Here is a 20706-nt window from a genome sequence, read left to right on the forward strand (position 1 = left end):
AATATTATTCAAATATCACATTATGTAAATCAAAATAAATGTTACTTAAGTTATTACACATACAGGGGGAGTCTTTTTCTTGTCTTTTGGACGTGGTGGAACTTCAGGTGGTGAAATTTCTATTTCTAATGTGGGTGGTTCAGATGTACTTTCTTGCGATACAGACTCACTTCGATTTTCAGTTTCAATTCTGTATCTCTCTAAAATGATACATTTTTTTTAAGATAAGAAATTTGTTTTTCATTATTGACTAGAACATGCTAAAAACAAACATAATATACATATGAAATGAAATTATACAAATTGTGATAACTTAAGTTTTCTATACTGCCGAAATTTTCATAAATATAATTACTTAGAACTATCAGATTTTTTTTTAAATGGAACTTGTTTCAATGACATTTAAGAATTTAATTTCTCTTCTTCTAGAAAGCATCAATGTCTTTGATTTTATTAATTACAATAATTTCAATGTTTTCTAATACTTATGACAAGAATACCTTTCTTGTAATTATGTTAATACAAAATTTGTAACAGAATCATATTTTTAGAGTTAAAATACACCCTCAATTGACCAGATATTAAATGGATGGCTGTATTTGGTTACATGTAAAATAATTTAAATAACAAAGTAGAAATTACTAATAAAGGAAATGCAATTCAGAAACTATTGAGGCAAAAAATTATTAAAGTTTTAAGACATGCAGTAAAGATTACAGTTCTAACCTAGCATGTAGACAGATCTTCTGATTCAGAAAAGGCGATACACTAAGAATATTTCAGGCAATTTAGAACTTTGATTATTAAGAAACAGCATTCAAGATAAAAGAAATAAACTCAACTTCACTTCTATTTTTCTAATAAACCATTATAAGAATGCTTTTGTCACTAATATGGTATGCATATAGCATTTTTAACATTATAAAGCACATTTAAATGGATTTCTGTTTTTATGGGCACCTTTTCATTCCAATTAGTTAAGAATATATTATATATGAAACATTTGACTGATACTAAATATTATTTTATTCAAATAGAAATTGCTAATTTCAAACATTTATTAATCTTGGACATACTGAATTCATCTAAACATAAGAGTCTTAGTCTTACTCACCAATTATCAGATAAACCAAATATTAAAATAATGAAGTAAGCAAATCTTGCAATCTTTTTAAAAACAAATATCGGCATAATATGAAATATGACAATAAGAAATACCACACAATTCAGATATATTTGAAAAAAATAATGTCTTTTTATAAATAAAAATTTATATACTGTAACATCTGATGACAATCAATTTTCTCATAAAAAAACATTAGCTACATTAGTAGTTAGTAAAATATTTTTTTCCTTCCTTAGATAAAAATTTGTCATATTTTTTATATAAAATTTAATTAACATTTAGAATCTAGTTATATACTTAGTAATCAGTTTACTGACAAAGGGGAAAAAAAAAAAAAAAAAACTATATGAATATATGTTTAGATTATTTTTTAAATAAATTAAGCTCGAAAATTTAAATGTTGGTCACTTTATATGTGCAACATGACAATTTGTTTAAATTCAGAACTCAAGCTAACATTGTAAAAATAAAAAAAAAATATTTTAAAAGTTACTGATAGATAGAAGACCTAATTCCAGATCCATAACACAAACATGTGCCAATGAACAAATTTCTAGCTATATATACATATATATATATATATATAACCAATTTAAAGTAAAAAGTATTTTGAAAACGAAACGAAATAGTTTCGGAATCGCAACTAAAAATTATTTCTTATTCAAACTATGGATTCTTTTTTTATTTGGTTTAATTTGATTTTCCTTTTAACTTGATTTATATATATATATATACAAAAGTATTAGAATCAAGTTAATAGGAAAAACAAAAAAATCAAATAAAAATTAAACCAAAAAAAATTATTAAAAAAAATATTAAAAAAAGAATCCGGCCTGAAGACTTTTTCAAGGGTCACCCTCAGGCAGGAATTCAAAGAAAGAGATTTTTTCTGTGAGGACATACAGACATTGTCTAATAATGATTCCTCGTGACCCGAAAATCCCCTGAAATTATGCTCAAGAGATATACCATTTTAACAGAAAGGAAATACAAAATAACAAATTAGAAGAAAAAAACCACAACAAAGTAAAAATACAATAACAAAAATAACAATAAAAACAAAAACTAGCGCTAAAATTAAAATTAAAAACGAAAAGTCCAGGACATACCATCCAACAGTCAAGGAAACTTTAAACTATCGATTGTGATTCCCTGTTTTTAAAAAAATTAACGGTAAATTATGTAAACAGAGGTAGGCTCCCAGCGCCATCTATTGAGTGATCCAATATGCAAGGAAAGTTCTATTTTTATTTAAGCCAAAGGATTAATCCCAAACCATACCTTGTTTAATTAAAAAATTGACATTACAGTAATATCTAGGAAATTCATTTTTAATTAAATTTTTAAGGAGGATGTTTGATGCTTCAATATAAGAATTTTTATTATTGCAAACCCTTTTGATCCTGTTAACTTGTGAGAAAATTAGATTTTTGAAAATTTTAGAGTTTAGATTGGAATGGTAGTTACATAGTTAGCTAATATTTTCCTGCATTACTATGAGAAAAAAATAATTAAATATAATTTAATAAACGGGTGGAGATATATTGATGACCTACTTTTGATTAACTTCGACAATACTAATATTATTACTAATTGCTATCCAAAAGATTTAATTCTAAAAGATACAAATAAAAATCAACTTGAGGCTACCTTTCTGGATTTAAAAATCGAAATTGCTAATGATAAAACAATAGTTGGTATATACGATAAAAGGGATGATTTCAACTTTAAAATAACAAAACTATGTAACTACCATTCCAATCTAAACTCTAAAATTTTCAAAAATCTAATTTTCTCACAAGTTAACAGGATCAAAAGGGTTTGCAATAATAAAAATTCTTATATTGAAGCATCAAACATCCTCCTTAAAAATTTAATTAAAAATGAATTTCCTAGAAATTACTGTAATGTCAATTTTTTAATTAAACAAGGTATGGTTTGGGATTAATCCTTTGGCTTAAATAAAAATAGAACTTTCCTTGCATATTGGATCACTCAATAGATGGCGCTGGGAGCCTACCTCTGTTTACATAATTTACCGTTAATTTTTTTAAAAACAGGGAATCACAATCGATAGTTTAAAGTTTCCTTGACTGTTGGATGGTATGTTCTGGACTTTTCGTTTTTAATTTTAATTTTAGCGCTAGTTTTTGTTTTTATTGTTATTTTTGTTATTGTATTTTTACTTTGTTGTGGTTTTTTTCTTCTAATTTGTTATTTTGTATTTCCTTTCTGTTAAAATGGTATATCTCTTGGGCATAATTTCAGGGGATTTTCGGGTCACGAGGAATCATTATTAGACAATGTCTGTATGTCCTCACAGAAAAAATCCCTTTCTTTGAATCCCTGCCTGAGGGTGACCCTTGAAAAAGTCTTCAGGCCGGATTCTTTTTTTAATATTTTTTTAATAATTTTTTTTGGTTTAATTTTTATTTGATTTTTTGTTTTTCCTATTAACTTGATTCTAATACTTTTGTATCAATTCATCTGTGTTTTAGAAGTAGCTGCAATGGCGCACTCTAAATACTATGAAGTTCTTTTTTGGTTTTAGTTTAAATAGGTAATAAATTTTAGTTGCGATTTCGAAACTGTTTTGTTTCGTTTTCATTTTAGTTTCGTTTTCAAACTTTTTCTTACTTTAGATTGGTTATATATATATATATATATATATATATATATATAATTAGCCGTCTTTGGCAATCAGTTGGTTTGCAGGATTATCGGTTGATAAAAATATTAATCACAAATCTTGTGAAATCTGGTCTTAATGGCTTCCTCAGCAAAATGCTTCTAAATTCAGAGTTCGGTGGACATATAATTCATATTGTTTTAAAAGTCTTATTTCTTGCACACTGATTTTTATCACCAAAAAGAGCAGCATTCTTTAAAAATGTGAAAATAGTCATTATCTCTTATTATTGAAAGTTAAAGAATAAGGATTTTTTTATTATTATTTGTATAATTAACTAGTGAAGATACAATACCCCTAATAAAATACATGAACTACCACCATTTTTAATATAACCATAATCTCATGGGAAAATTTCATGTACACAGTGAGCGAAGCATATAAAAGACAATTAAAGTAAAACATTTTTTTATGCCTGTCAATTTCTAGATTATTTAACTAAAATTAACGATAAACAATATTCCAAGTGAACTAGGTGGTTGTAAAAGGTTATTAGCTCAAAAAAGAAGAAAAATACAGAAAAAAAAATAATTAAAAAGATATTTATTTTTTAAAATTTTAAATGATATAAAAACCACTTTTATGCAATATTTTATGAAGTAATTATGGGGTCCAGTACTCAGAAATCCAGCTTAATTTTTAATTACTTAAAAATCTTAATTAAAATTTTTTTTTAAATCCTGCCAAGATGCCCACTCTAACTTCCAAAGTACACATATGCCAAGTTAATAACTCTTAGTAAAATGTTCTGCTTTGCAGAATGCCAAACATACACACACTAATTTGTCTCCCCAAGAAAGGTTTTCCATATATAGGAATTAACTGCATTTTTACAAATCTTTTTTTAGCATTAAAATTTTCTTTTCAATCTCACCTGCTTTTCTTGCATAACTTTTAGTTTCATTTTATTTTATTAATGATATTTTTCTGCTCTTTAGTATGGTATGGATTTATTTTAAATAAAAGTCTTATTATTATGAACTTTAAATCCAATACCTTATTACTTATTATGTTTGATAATTCCAAGGAATTATACTTAAATAATTAAGAAAATTATACAACCTTTATTCAAATACAAGCTTCCCTAATTTATCAATAAACTATTTCACCTTCCATTATGTTACCTGGATATTCTCAAGTATCATTATATCATAAGTGTTAAGAGTATTTAGAAGCTAAATTTTTTTACATCCGTTTCCTTGCAAGTTAAAGTATTTCATTGTATACATTCTTAAAATAAACAGATCAGCAAAACTTTTAAAACTCACCTAAATCATCCAACTGAGTGACATTTTGGTTGGATAAAGTATCCATTTGGTTATTTTCATTGAAATTATTTTGAACATCTGATGCACTACTTTCAGGAACATTGTTCTGTTGAAAATATATTGAATTTAACAAGATAAAATTAATATGAGTAAGATATAGTATATAAGCAAAGTAAATGATATAGGAGAGAGATTTTGGCTAATATTGAATTACTTACATTTACAGAAGCATATTCATCCCTACTGCTTAATGGTAAAGTTGCCCTGCATTAACAGATTCACAAATGCAATGAGAAACAAAGGCACAGTAAAAATAACACCACAGAACTATATAAAATTAAAAAAAAAAAAAAAAACTTTGAATAAAAGAAAAATATTACTCACTGCTGAGTAAATTTAAGGTCTTTTCCTACTTCAGGAGAACCAGACATTCTCTCTCTAAAACACACAAAATTCAAGACACAAATAATTAACAAGATAATTTATAATTGAGATATGGTAAATAGTACAGGTAAGAGATAACTTTCCAAAATCACAGAGCAGATATTAAGAAATATGAGGAGAGAATCCCAAATTAAAATAAATGTTTATTAAATAGCATTATAAATATTGTGACATATAGAGGACAAATATATATATCTCTTTAAAAATTCTTTTAGTTAAATTAAGTAAAAAAAAAAATGCTTTATTTATTGAATAAGTGCCAGCATTAATTCATTAATTGCTTTTCTTCAAATAATTAATTTTCAATGAAGCTATTCCAAGAAAAAGAAAAATTTAGAAAAAATAAAAATTGCAGTTTAGATTGCATAGAACACAGAGGTACATTTCATATCAATATTAAATAATATAATTCATAATAAAGAAAAATCTGATATTTCATGCAAAAGCTAATTTTACCTGTGTATAACTTCTAAATCATTATCTTGCTCCATCCAAGCAGTAGGTAAGTCATATACATCATTATGTGAGGATTCCTAAGAAATCAAAACCCATTGAAACATTTGAAATAAATGAAAATTGATTGTTTTTTTTAAAAGAAGAAATCTACATTGGTTATTATTAAAAATATTTATCATTATTAATGAGGGTAAAAAGTTCACGAGTAAAACATCACAAAAAGGTAGAATTTATAACTATTCATAAATTAAATGGGACTCAAGTTAAAAAATACATGATTCATAAAAACAAAACAAAATTGCAGAAATATATTAAATTAAGAATTAAAATGATGATAATAAAAAAAAAAATTGTGAAAAGACTCATAAATGTAAAACACTGTATGAAACTAGAAGGAGAAGACAGGGGAAAAAAAAAAAAAAAAAAAAAAAAAAAAAAAGAATGAAAAAGTAATTTAATATATGCATTAAGTATAATAAGAATTTTCAAACAAAGGTAGTGAAAAATGTATCCAGAATATAAATTGATCTTTGCAGTGACAACTTGCCATCATTTTTATTTCAAAATATGGAAACTTCAATTTTATTTGCATAAGAAACTTCTTTTCAAGCAAGACAACAAGTTTGACAAAATTAAAGATGTTAGAAAACAAAATGGAATCTTAATCAAAAATCACCATAATTAAAAAAAGAAAAAGAACTAACACACACATGCTTATAAGAAAAATCTATTCAAAAAATAGAATGAAGCAGCTTTTGCAGACGTTTTACAGATATTTGCTTGATATGGAGAATAAATTCTAGCTGACAAAGATGCCAAAATATCAATTTAAATAGAGAAAAAAGCTATTAGTGTGCTGTGTATACATCCAAAAATAAAACACAAAATTCAGTCAAGAGACAATTGTAAACATTCCCATTCTGCTAGAGTTATCTGGAGTTATTAATGGATTCTAAATTTCGGTTTTTGAAATTTATTCAATGTTTTGAAATTTAATAATAAACATCAATGACATTAGATTATAGAATTAGCCATAATTTTGAAATATCTATTGAAATCGCTTCAAAAAATTGTTTTCTTCCCCGATTTGTTTATAAATTGTTTCATTTCATGCTAAATACCTTTTATTTTTATCATTCTATCGACAAATGTAATACAAATAAGTACTTAAAGCAAAGGATGTCGATTTGAACAAATCTTTATAAAAAATATCAAAGTGTCTCTACAATTTTCCAGTTTGACTGCCTTGTATATGCAGTATATTTTTAGAAGGCAAGCAGTGCAATACAAGAGAACTGAAAAGTCAGTGAATTATTTTGCATGCATCAATTTTGGAACTTTATATTTATTTAACCTTGATATGCAGAAACTTCAATTACGCCAATCTTTATGAGATGTAAAATGCAACGGGAAAATATAATTTAAACAAAAGTTTCTTTACTACAATTAAATATATAAATAATCTACCAATCTGTGAATGCAAATGTTTACAGAAGTTTATATAATGTGTTTATAAGTACAGATTCTCTCACGTTACTTAATTTTGATCCAAATGTAAAAAGCCCATGCTTTTAAGAGATTGTGGTGAATCTTATTAACAAATGATTTGCATGGTTTAAAATAAATAAATAATTTTAATGTATTACTTATAAACAAATAGTAACAACGTTGGTCAGATCAAGGTAATTGGTTGAATAATTTTTCAAATCATAAATAACCCAATAAAAACTATGGAAACTGTAAAGGATGTTAAGTCAAAACATGCAGAGAAGGAAAATTTTTACCACACACTGCAGGTAAAAAATACAAAAATGTCACAAAATGATAAAAATAAACAAATTTAAAAACCATGTAAATTCAACAGAAATAATAAGATAAATTGAAATGTAATAACAATTTTTTGCGGTCAAAGAAAAAAATGCCCATGATACTGTAAATTATGCAATTCAAACATCTTGCAGAATCAAAGAAAGAAAAACTATAGAAAGAGATGATGGAAAAATAGAATCCTTTAAAGCTTAAACATCAATATGAAGTACTTTCTTTAATACTTCTAGGCTCAATTCCATTCAACTTTACAAATCAAGTTACAAAATTAGCATATAGATAGATTTTAATTATGACCCACCACCAAAACTAAATCTGAAAAACTACTTATGCCTAGATATACACATCTACAATTACCTCAGATATTCCCCAAGCTTCAGAAACTGCAGATTCTTCCGAATTCTACACGGGAATAAATTTCAATGAAAATTATCAAACATTTAAGTTAAATTTAAATTTATAACATTAATTGCTGATTACAAAATTGCATATTTAATCCGATGAAATAATGCAAATGATAGATATATTTTACCTGATCAGCTGAAGTTGAAAGAGCTGTGAGAAGCGGGGGTTCAAAATTTACACTTTCCACTGCAAAGGTACAAATACTTTTAATAAAAGAACTAAAAATACATTTTAATTCAGACAATACCTTAATTTTAACTAATTACTTACTATGAAGCTCAGACCTTGTCCTTTGCTTGTCTCTGGCTGGTTTCTTTGAAGCAATACGTTGAGGTACATCAGGCAATATCTATAAAAAATGCAAGGTAATTATAAATTGAAATAATATAATTTTTAAACTGTTAAATAAATTTTTCAATATTAGTCAGAGAAAGATGAAATAAAAAATTTCATATCCATACTTTTTTACATAAACCAGAATATGAAATGCAAATGCATTCTCAAGTTAAAAATTAACAGTTATTTTATCAAAAGATTCCGAGATGGTTAATATATGATAGTGATTTAGCTTTTTTGGGGGGGGGGGGTGACACTTCTCATCATAGTTTCTAGATATTATAATTTGCAATTTCTACTTTTGAAATGATAATAAAGAACAGAATTAGTGTTGCTATTTCTATTTTCAATGAACTTTATAACTATATTATCATTGTATTTATAAACATACAAAATAATATGCTCTACTGAATTAGATGAAAAAAGATTATTAAATGGAGAGTGCTGCACAATGAAACCCAGAACATTTGTAAGTATTTGGAAAAGCTTATTTCCATAGCTGCATTACTTTTTGGAATATAATTAGCTCATTATGATTAACCTGATTGTTATTTTGCAATTATTCTGTATAAAAATAATAGATTTCAAGCAAATTTTTAAAATTAAGAGGCGTTATTTTGTCACAATCAGTTATGTGACAAAATGCATTCATAAATATAAAGACAAAGAAAATAGGAAGATTCAGCATGTATAGGTGATATACAAGCTTTGCATCTCAAACTTCAAGAAAAATGTTTTAAAAGATTCTATTATTAAGTAGCATTTTTAAGAAGACACAATAAATTTTTTCAACATGATAAAGGCTCATTATACCTGGTCTAGACAATATTAATTGATATTAAAAAAGTAATATATGAACTATAAGAAAACAAGACAGCTAAAATTTATTTACTCCATCATCATCATCTTCAGGATAAGAAAGGTGGGGATTGTTCACTCGGTCCAGCAGTTCTTTTGCCAGCTGCTTAGTTAAATCTCCTTGCAAGAATGGATGCTGTGAAAATTAAGAATGTATTAGTTTAAGTAAATGCAGATTATTTGAAAAAAAAAAAAAAAACTGCATGAAGTTAGAAAGTACATATGCAGAGTGTCCCCTCTCCCCCCCAAAATTAAGTTTTTTTTAAAAAGAACTTAAATAAATACAATAGTTTACTTATTATTTCATTGCAAAAAAAAAAAAAAAAATCCTTTTCTGAACACCATATACATTATAATCAATAAAAATAAAAATATTTAAATTTTCATCTAAAATTTCCAACTGCAAGTTTCTCATAAGCACTGAAAAAGGTTTAAAATATAGAAGACATGACTAACATTATTGCAATAAATGATCTTATAGGCTGAAACTCAAAAAACATTCATTTTGAATCGCTTATAATAATATATCTTAGAATGTGGTTTTTAAAAGTCTTTATTTTTCAAATTATTAGATCAGAAATTAAATTGTAATTTGGTCAACAGATGAAACAGCAAATTTCTAAACCACTTCCCAGGCTAATAAATTAAAATTTAAGTAGCTTTGAGAGAACATACGGTGGATTGTTCACAATTTCAGAAACTTTGAAGATCATAATGGAAATTCAGCATTTCAAGTACCTACTGCTCAATGATTCATCAATTTTCTTCTGCTTAAATGGAAGAGGAAAGAGAAATGCAACTATGGCCAATATTTTCAGAAGGGAATATCTTTATTAATAGATCATTTTATGTTCATTATTCAAAACAATTGGGTACATCAAGAAGGGGGGGGGGGAGATATATGGTGAAATGAAGTAAACACCATTTCATAACTTTAATTTAACAAATTCGTTATCTCTATCTTGAAATTAATCTACATTATTAAAAAAAATCATATTAAAGTATTGTTCATAATTCAGAATATATAGCAAGTGACTAAGAAACAAACTGCAATCTTTTTAAGACTCCTAACTTTTTTTTCAAATACAAAATTTCTATTTTTACCTGTCTTCTGAAGATATATTTCTCAGTTAAAACATTCTTATGAATAAGTTAAGACCAAAACTACAAACTTTACCTGAAGAAGTCTTTCAGCAGTGGGCCTTTTCTTTGGATTTTTGGTCAAAGCAACTTTTACAAAATGATGAAAAACTGGAGACCTATCAATGCAATAAAAAAAATATCAAAATGAATCCAAATTGTATTCAAGTAACAAATTCATTATAAGAATTGCCTTGTTACCATTTAACTTTATCGGAGAGGGTAGGAGGCTTAAAACCAGACTTAGACATAAGGAAAAGAGCTCGCATTGGATGGAGATCAAACATGGGAGGTTGAAGCTCAGCAAGCTCAATGGCAGTAATACCGACAGCCCAAATATCACATTGTTGGTTGTAACCTCCCTTTCTTTCAACAGCAGCAACTTCAGGAGCCATCCTAAAAGCAACCAAGATAATATATATATATATATATATATATATATATATAGAGAGAGAGAGAGAGAGAGAGAGAGAAAGAGAGAGAAATTCTCATTATTTCCCCTGGAGTTAAAGAAAAACAACTAATTATTTATCTTTCAAATTTATGCAAATTATAAAAATAATTTTTAAGCATGTTTTTAATTTAAAGTTTGACACAAAATATAAATTAATGTTTAAGACACAAAATACAAATGCTTAAGCAAGTTCAAACACTTAGATTTAATGGATATTACCAATACTACAAATTATATTAAAATATTGATAAACTAACAAAAAATGATTAACGAAATGAATGTTATGTTTTATTTGATTAACAATATTATCGATGTCTTTTTAATAACTTTAACAATTTTTGACAAAGACACGAGAATTCATTTCTAAATAATTATTATGGAACATTTTGCAATAGATTACTCTAAAAATAAATAAATACAATGAATTAAAAAAAAAAAAAAAACTACTGTATTACCAGTAAGGAGTGCCAATAAAGGATTTGCGTTTGCTTATAGTAGCAGTGATTTGTGCAGATACTCCAAAATCAGCTAAAATAAAACAAAATGAATGCAACTAATTCAAATCAGTGAAATCTATGTATCACACAGAATTAAAAAGCAACATAAGAAATACAATTAAATATGAATAAAGATTATTTTACATTATTTTTTTATAATTAAAATACATAATTCAGTAACTAAACAGAGTTGCAAAATTTTAAAACATAAATCATACCCAATTTCACATCTCCTTCATCAGTCAGTAAAATATTGGCACCTTTAATATCTCTGTGCATCATGCCAAGTGAATGAAGATATTCAAGACCTTTCAAAGTTTCTTTGCAAGCATATGCAATCTGAAGTTCTGATAAAGGCCCAGTAACTAAGAAGAATATTAATAAATCAGAGGGATGAAAAATAAAATGAAATCAGTAATATTTCATTCAATTAAAGATGGTTCTAATGATTTCATTCTTAAAAGAATCTTGTTGAATCATAATTAGGCACAGATAAATGCTCAAAGTTGAAATAGGAGCTCTTATATTTCAGTAAAAAAATAAATAAATAAACCTACATAAGCTTTAGTTCAATAATGATGTACTAAAGTAAAAAGGAAGTAAATGGTAGGATAGCTGCACAATCTATCCACTTCTTTTACAAAGCAAAGATTCACATAAAACTCAGATCTAAATACAATTTTTATGCAACATGAGAAAATGAAATATTTAATAAAAGAAAAAAAGTTCATTTTTATTCCTTTTTAGAAATAGAAATAAAGCATTAGATCTGAAATCTATCTAAGCAACATATTTATTTTATATTGTAAAGTAAAGAGATTTTAAAGGTATAGCATACTGTGATAAATATCCTGCAGTGATCCACCACCACAATACTCCATGCATATCCAAAGTTTGTCACGTCTAAATAAATAAAAAAGAGACAAATAGAAACAAAAATTTAACAAAAAATTAAAATAATCAAAATTTGTAAAAAAAACTAACCTTTTCATAAAATGCTATTTTTAAAAAGAATATCAAATATTTTAAATTAAAAGTGGCAGAAAATCTAATTTTTAAATGATACTGCAAATAAAGATTTAAAAACTGTTAAACTTTGATGAATAATAATAAAAAATAATAAATAGTGCAAAACCATTGTTTACATTCATTGTACTGAATAATGGATTGATTACCTACATTCTACATCTTCTCTACTCAATCCCTTAAACTGTAAATCCTTTTAACCTCTAATTAGAAGCCACAATTCATTTTCAGCATTTATTGTTATTCACTTCTATAAAAGATTACAAAAAATATCTAGGATATTAAAGCTTACTCAAGAGATATTTTTCTTTTAAAATATTGCTGCTTTAATCTAAATACATATTTAAACATTGAAATTCAGAAAATTTATCCATGTGTTTGACTTGTCCTTTCAATACAGAGTTAAAAAGTATTTCTGTTTTTAATTTAAATACAGAAATACTTTTTTTTATCCTGAATTCAAGATAAAAATTGTATTCATGCATTTAAAATTCACCTTAAAATTAGAGTCATCTTGTATTAATTGCTTTTTAAACAATAATAAATATATACAAAAGTTCCAGCATTAGTATCTTTTAGGGCTAATCTTAAATTGGTTCCTGTGATATACTTTAAGAAGAAATCCTGTGATATTTACTTTTCTTAGCATAGTAAGTTGAATTAAAATATGACAAAATGAAAAATAACAAACAAAAAAAAATCTCAATATTAACAAAATTTGTTTTACTTTTAGCTAGTCTAGTAAGATTATAAATGCATTTTACCTTAAATAGCTTCCAAAATAAGCAACAATATTGGGATGTCTGCAAGATTTCATCATTAAAATTTCTTGCTGGATGATAGAAAAATCATCCCCTATAACAAATGAAAGAAATATTAATATTTTGTTTACTCCACAAATACAAGAAAATAATTTGTTACATCAGAAAAATACAAAATAATAGTCTTAAAAAAATCAAATAATAAATTCCAACATAAAAAATAGATAAAATAACCATAAAATTTAATAAAACATCAACATAAAAGAAACACAATGTTACAAAGAAATAAACTACAATATAACAGTTATATCACACTAGATAAGAACCTTCCATAATGAGCAAAAACAAAATTACTCTCTTAATGAGAGATGTTTCACAGACTGTATAAAAAGAAACCATCGTAATGTCACATGCAAGATTAGCCTGTATTTCGGATATCAGCCTGTGTTAAGTGCTTGTTAAAAGATATTCCTTGTTTCTAGATGGAAGAAGCTTTAACCAAATAGCATCCTTGAACACAACTCTGAGAGGTTTTGCCAAGTACCCGTGAAGCCTTAATTGATGAGATTGTATCTCTGGCCAGATTATGGGGCTAGAGGCAGATAGTGATAATATCTATGAGCTGGTGGAAGAACACAGCCAGAACTATCGACGAGTTTATGGAGATGTATTCTGTATCACAACAAAGAAGTGTGAATAAGATTTGATGAAGAGAGAAGGAAATAATGGCCTCAGAAGAGCAATAATCTTCCAGTAAAATAAGGTAGTAACTGAAAGTGTGAGAAATAATTGCATTGTTCATTGAAAAGCATCACCTCATGAGGTAAAAGCTACACACACTACAAATTCATTTACCAATTTCTTTTCAGTTTTATCGAATTTAGAAGTATAGCCAAGAATAAATCTATTTAGATTACTTTCCTGTTTAAAAAATACATTACACTTAATAAACCACACTATAAAGTTGATAGTATGTTTTTTTCAGAATGGAGCACATTGCATGGAATCTTACAGAAAAAAAAATATTTTGCTTATTTAGAGTTTCACATAACAAATAACATTTGGGAACAGATTATGTTTGTTGTGCCAGTTTCTATTGTTTATTGTGCCGAAATCTAATTTTATTTTGCTTTTACAGAAAAATCTTATGTGATATCATAATATATTCAACAAATTAATAATATTGATTAAGTAACTTAAAATAACATCAAGATTAAATATATAGAAAACAGCAAACACTGTGTTTTGATATCAATGAAAACTACAGGGACCCAAAAAAATTATGAAAATGAAACTGATAGATGAACTTTGACATGACAATGAAAAACAAAATAATACTTATGGTATAAAAAGAAAGACACCAGAAAAAATATATTAATGTCATTTTATCGCTTGTTGCAATTCTTAGCTTGAGATGGAAGATATTTATAAAAAGCTTACCTGGCTCCAGTTTAATAATCTTGACAGCTGAAAAAGTTCCATCTTTGACCCGTATTGCCTACAAAAATATTCATAATTAATCAAATGCAACTTTCACTTTAAAAAAATCATAATACAAAACATTAATTGCAAAGAACGAAGTATTTAATAACACTGATAAATTTCTCTTCTTTTGGAACAAAAAAAAAAAAAAAAAACATTTGGTTGTCACAAAAAACATAATCAAGTCAATATTAAATGAAAGCATATATATGAGGTGATCTATACTTCTAAATTTGTTTATAATCAAAGAATGAATTACTAACTTAGACTTTTGATTATGAAGTTATCATACTTTTTTCCCCATATAAGTGAGAAAGGCATTAATCGAGGGAAATTTAAGGAAATATGTAGTGGTTTTCAAAGGCACAGATTTTTATTATGACAGAAAGGAAAGATTTGACATTGATAAAGAAACTGAACAATAGACATAGACAAAAATTAAACTGAACACATATAAAATCTACAAACAATTTACTTTAAATTCTCAAAACAAACATTGATAATTATAACAAACATATAAATAAAATCTTCCTGAGCATAAACTAATTATTTGATGCTTCCTTTTTACCTAATTCAATTTCAATCATTCATATTTAAAAAAAGAATTAGATGGGAAAAAGAGATTTTTTTTTTTTTAAATTTAGCTTTGGAAAAATACAGCTTTTGATATTCAAACAAATTTGTTGGGAATAAAAATGGAGCATACATGCAAAATTTGCAATTAAAAAAAAATAACAACTAAGAACTCTCAATGAAACTTTAAAACCTGAAATATATGAATATGTGTATTTGACGATATTAAAATAGAAGATATGCTAGTTCAAATTTTGCTTTTAACTATATTAGTAAAAGTTACATGAATTCAACTAATATTTAACTATATGCTGTATATAAATGGAAATCATGATAATAAGAAATATGTCAAGAAAAAGCAAGGCCAAAGGGGGGGGGGAATTAAGGAAGGAAAACAATACAGACAAATTCATTTATGAAATGTATTAAATATTATACTGCTCTAAAGAAGTACAAGATGGTAAGATTTTAATGCATAGAATGAACAAATATAAAGTATACTAGTTAAGATAAAAATCAGCAAAAACTTATATATATTTTTCAGTGCACAATTATGAAATATAATAGCAGAATTATATTTAAGCATTCAAATTTTTTATATACCCTTATTTTCTACAGACAGCATTTTGTAGTAAAATATATATTAAAATATGCTGTACATTAATAAACTTAATGCCATTTTTTAATTTAATGATATATATAAGAAAATGAGCTCTGACAAATAAATGGAAATATTTGTTTACAGTAACAAATGAATATGAATGTATATGCAATTAAAAAAACATGTGTTTCGCCTGAGGTGATGAGAATTTTATCTTGATATAGAGAGAGCAGGAATTCTTAGACAAGTGAAGGAAAAATATCAAAAGATTTGGCAATGTGAGGGTACTTGTCAGTTGTAACAGTGACCAAAAAGCAGCAAGAAAAAATTTTGGTGATTTCAATCATCGAACTATATAGCATACAAATCATGCATTCAAAATTTTTCATAATAAATTGCAATGCACTTGAGTATATTTTTATAATTTGGTGAAAATTTTTCTAGGTGCTTTTTGGTTGCCATTAAAACTTAATTGTACCAGAGAATGCACCAAAGTTAGAAGATGATAAACTGGATTTTACTATTTATGTCACTATCAATTTTCCCATTTCATTCTGTTATATTGTCTCATTTCAGTAAATGCAGTAAATTTGGTCACAAACACCTTGCTATCATTTATGCTATAATGAACATTAAAGCCAAGTTAATTTTCTTACAAGTTAATTTTCTCAATATAACTGTGAAATTAAAATATATGTTATATTAAAAATTTCAGTCATCAAACTTAAAATGCAATGATAAATAATCAATATCATAGAGAAATATTTTAAGAAAGCAATACTAAAATCTCTAGCACTTACTGAAAGTTCAAACATATAGAAATAGCTATATATGTAAAAGTAAAAAAAAAAAAAACGTTATATTTTTACAAGTTTTCCATTCATTTCAACAGCTGATTTTCTTAATTTTTATATTATTAGAACTTAAAAAAATAAAATAAAAAAAGAGGATCTTTTTTTAAATAGTAAAAGAATAAAATAGATGTAATATCATAGATCGATTAATTAACTCTAATCCCATTAAAAAAGTTATACACGATGCAAGAGGAACTAAATCGCTTAGTTTAAAATTTAATGGTTGGCAAAATAATAATAAAAAATTGTTCCATTTTTAGCATTTACAATAATAAATGCTTAGAGAATCAACAAAAAAGTTCTTTAATACTAATATTAAAAAAAAAAAAATATTTTAATAGAAGTGAGAAAAAAAAAATCTTGGAAAAAAAAACTTAATTAGCTTTTAAATAACATTCCAATTGTTGCTGCATAATAGATAGCCACCATTAGCAATCAGCTGATTTGTCTTGGATATTAATTATGTTTAAATTTAATTAAATCGCTTAGACATAACTACATACCTATTATTCAACCCACAAATTACTTTAAATTTTTAATCATCAAACTGTCATAGACATTAAAGCCAAATTACTATAATAGTCTTGCATATATTCTGTTTATTGTCCACATGGCAACTGAAATCTGCTCCATGACATCAAAACGCTATTACAAATGTAATTGTCTAGATCATTTAATGTGCTACTGTACCTTCACTTTTTTATTCATCATATAAACTACATGTGTATTAAATAGAATCCTCCTTCCTAGGCTTATCCTTCCTTTCACATGATTAAATATTTAATGCCACATTTAAAACAATTTAAAATTTAGAGCAACATTATAAACTACTGTTGACGATGACAAGGATGGAATGTTCCAAGAATACCAGGAGTTCAACCTGCAACCTCCTATACTAATTTCTTCTTTCAGAAAACAACTAAATAAATTATTTTAACTGATAAAATTAAAACTATTGTTGAAAATAAAAGCAATAAATATTTTTTTTAAAATTTACATAATTATTTAACTAGCACCAATAAAAGAAAATTATTTCAGATATTAAAATAGAGTAAAAATTATTTTGTAGAACAATATTTTCAGGAATATCTCAGAAAAACACCAACATTTTGCTTAATTTTTAAATTAATTAAATTTTAAAAAACACTTCAAGATGCACAAATAAGGTGCTTTAAAATATATTTGTGTTAAATTTAGTAGCTATATATTTAAAGGTATCTCCAGTACTGAAATCAATCAAGACTTTCTCATTTATTATTAGCATAAATTTTCATAAATTTAATTAATTTTTAAACAAAATTTATTTTTAAAAAGATCACCGAGTGGCTATTTATTATCATTTTAATAAAAGATAATATTTTTTTATTACTTTCAAACTTTTTCAGGTGAATTTTCTAGAAACATTGTAGCAAAAGTATAAAAATCATATTTAAAAAAATAATAATAATAATCTACAGATTTATTGTCCTCTGAGCTTATAAAGAATTTAAATCATAATTTAATAAACTAAGTAGAGATGGTAAAAAGCAAAGGAAGGGAAGATGAGGTACGATTCGGTTTTAAAGGCCCCAAAAGCGGCAAGAAAAATTGTTGCGAAATTATAAAAATATATTCAAGTGTACGTTATATTTAATATGAAAAATTTTGAATGTGCAAATCACATGCTACATGGTTTAATGACTGAAATTGCCAAATTGGTGAAATTTTTTCTTGGCACTTTTCGGTCACCATTAAAACCAACAAATACTGAAGATGAAAAGATAAATAAATGGTTAGTTCAGATTCCTTGACAGCAAAACTTTTTATTATTTCCTTTCAAAGAATCTTTTAAATTCCTTCATTTTTATTAAATATTCATTTTTCAAATTTCAATAATTTTGTATTAATTATTAACTATTTCTCAAAAATGTGTAATACTAATCTTACAACAAATGAAGTGCATAATCGGTTGAATTACAGACCTATAGTTAAATGGCTACATCAAACACTTATAATAATATATATTGTTAGAAGTTATTGATTTAAATTTCTATCAATATCTAATTTTATTTCTGTGATGATAAATAAAATGGGATATTGATATTAGAAGATAATGAGAACATACATAGACAAATGGGTATTCTAGACATAATATCTAAAAATTATTGGAAAAACCTAGCAACGTGATGGCTAAAGGAAACATATTTTCCATTATTTTCAAAAGATTATACAAGTACACTAATAGTAATTATAATTTTAATTACTATACTTGATGAATTTTTAATAAGGCAAATTTTAAAATAAATGAATTCAAAGTAATAAAGGATAGCAAAGAAATTAACCGAAAAAATTTGTTTCAATAGAAAAATAAAAATTTAATGTAAGAACTTATCACATTTTATCTACTCAAAAAAGATTATCAATAATTCATATAATAAGTAATAAAATAAAAATGAATGTTATTTAGAAAATAACGAGAAAAGTTAAAACTGTAAAACAGATAGGTAGCATACGACAGAATTACCATCTAGTATGTTGGACTATAATTATGCAGTTATTAAGAGGTTTATTATTCTTTATAAATAAATGTATACACACACAGCAATAAATAAATATTTAATAACCTTTTGGAAATATTGATAAAGCTCAAATATAAAGAAGACTACTAGGAAACTGAGCAAGAAAATAGTGAAGTAATGGAAATGAACTTTATAAAAGGAATTAAAAAAATTATTCAGAAAACTTAATCAAATAATATAGTTGTTTAAATTTTGTTGAAAATTAATTTCACATTATTTTTTTAAATTTGAATCATTTGGTAAAATACATCAAGAGAAGGTTATTAAAGAAGTAAAATTTGAAATGAAGTTCAGGAAAATACTAATATAGAAAATAAAATTATCAATAACAATTGTATCATTATTGATGAATTTAGTAATTCTTCAAAATCATAAAGAAGAATAACGATTTACTTTATTGTATACATATACATTTAAAACACCAAATGAAAAAATAAATAGCAGTGGAAAATAATCACAATGATAAAGATGACAAAGTGTAATGATATTAGGATGTATTACTTAAATCATCAAGGAGATTGTTTATGATCCAGTTACACATAGATTTATCAGTGTTTTTTTATTCTGGGAGTATTACGTACCTTATAAACATCGCCGTAAGTTCCACTACCAACTCTTTGCACTAACTCATAATCATCCTGTGGATTTCGTCGAGAAATGTTTGTATTTGGAGCACAAGCCATTATTTAATATTTTCATTACTCTTGTTTATAAAATAAAGATTCGTTGACAAACACATAAGACTTTGTATTTTTTACATAAGATGATGACATTAGGATGTAAACAGAGGATGTCAAACAAAAATTTCGGAATTTTTAGGACAGATGATAGCAAACACACGTAAAAATAAGATAACGAGTAACGGTCACGATTATTAAGAAACAGCTGCCGATGTCATAATAGCCTACTACCACATTTGCAAACATTCGTTACGCATGAATAACACTGAAGATTGGTGTCTGTGCATTGAATCGTTTCGCTCCAGATGTTTGTAATATCGTCAGTGAAGCTAACATGACAACTCGAAAAGAAACCAACAATTGTATAAAATATTTCGTGCACAGTTCGTCAGCAAAAGGGCTCAACAGGTCTTTCCTTCAATGTATACAACAATATTAATTTGAAATCAATTTATTGCTGTTCAGTTTTTGCCTTTGAATCACAAATAAAAAGGAAAAGAATCTTGTTATCAAAAATTACTATATTAAAGAAAAAACTATCGTATTTAAAATCTAGATTTGAATGTTATCAAAGTATTAATATGCTTGAAAAGTTAAGAAAAATTTGAAAAGTTTCATTTATTTTTACGAGAAACTGTAAAATAATTGAGACTGAGAGTAAAATAAACTGA

The 20706-nt window shown here is 25.8% G+C and overlaps 1 protein-coding gene across 2 annotated transcripts in view; it reads right to left on the reverse strand.

The window, feature by feature from the left end:
- The window catches only part of LOC129991522 (mitogen-activated protein kinase kinase kinase kinase 5-like), a 37434-nt gene extending 16943 nt beyond the window's left edge, over nt 1–20491 (reverse strand). The window contains exons 1-17 of one of the 2 annotated variants that reach the window (XM_056098238.1): nt 19937–20491; nt 14728–14785; nt 13291–13381; nt 12339–12403; nt 11719–11865; nt 11459–11531; nt 10751–10945; nt 10587–10668; nt 9444–9545; nt 8486–8564; nt 8343–8401; nt 8168–8212; nt 5984–6060; nt 5468–5521; nt 5302–5347; nt 5084–5189; nt 64–200 (exon numbers count right to left, since the gene is read on the reverse strand). In XM_056098238.1, the coding sequence (XP_055954213.1) occupies nt 64–200; nt 5084–5189; nt 5302–5347; nt 5468–5521; nt 5984–6060; nt 8168–8212; nt 8343–8401; nt 8486–8564; nt 9444–9545; nt 10587–10668; nt 10751–10945; nt 11459–11531; nt 11719–11865; nt 12339–12403; nt 13291–13381; nt 14728–14785; nt 19937–20038 (1518 nt within the window). In that variant the 5' untranslated portion in view covers nt 20039–20491. The remainder of the gene's footprint in view (nt 1–63; nt 201–5083; nt 5190–5301; nt 5348–5467; nt 5522–5983; nt 6061–8167; nt 8213–8342; nt 8402–8485; nt 8565–9443; nt 9546–10586; nt 10669–10750; nt 10946–11458; nt 11532–11718; nt 11866–12338; nt 12404–13290; nt 13382–14727; nt 14786–19936) is intronic. The other variant, XM_056098239.1, reaches the window with a different exon arrangement.
- Between the last annotated feature and the right edge of the window lie 215 nt (nt 20492–20706).

Source organism: Argiope bruennichi, chromosome 2 (genome assembly GCF_947563725.1).
Source record: "Argiope bruennichi chromosome 2, qqArgBrue1.1, whole genome shotgun sequence".
NCBI lineage: Eukaryota > Metazoa > Arthropoda > Arachnida > Araneae > Araneidae > Argiope > Argiope bruennichi.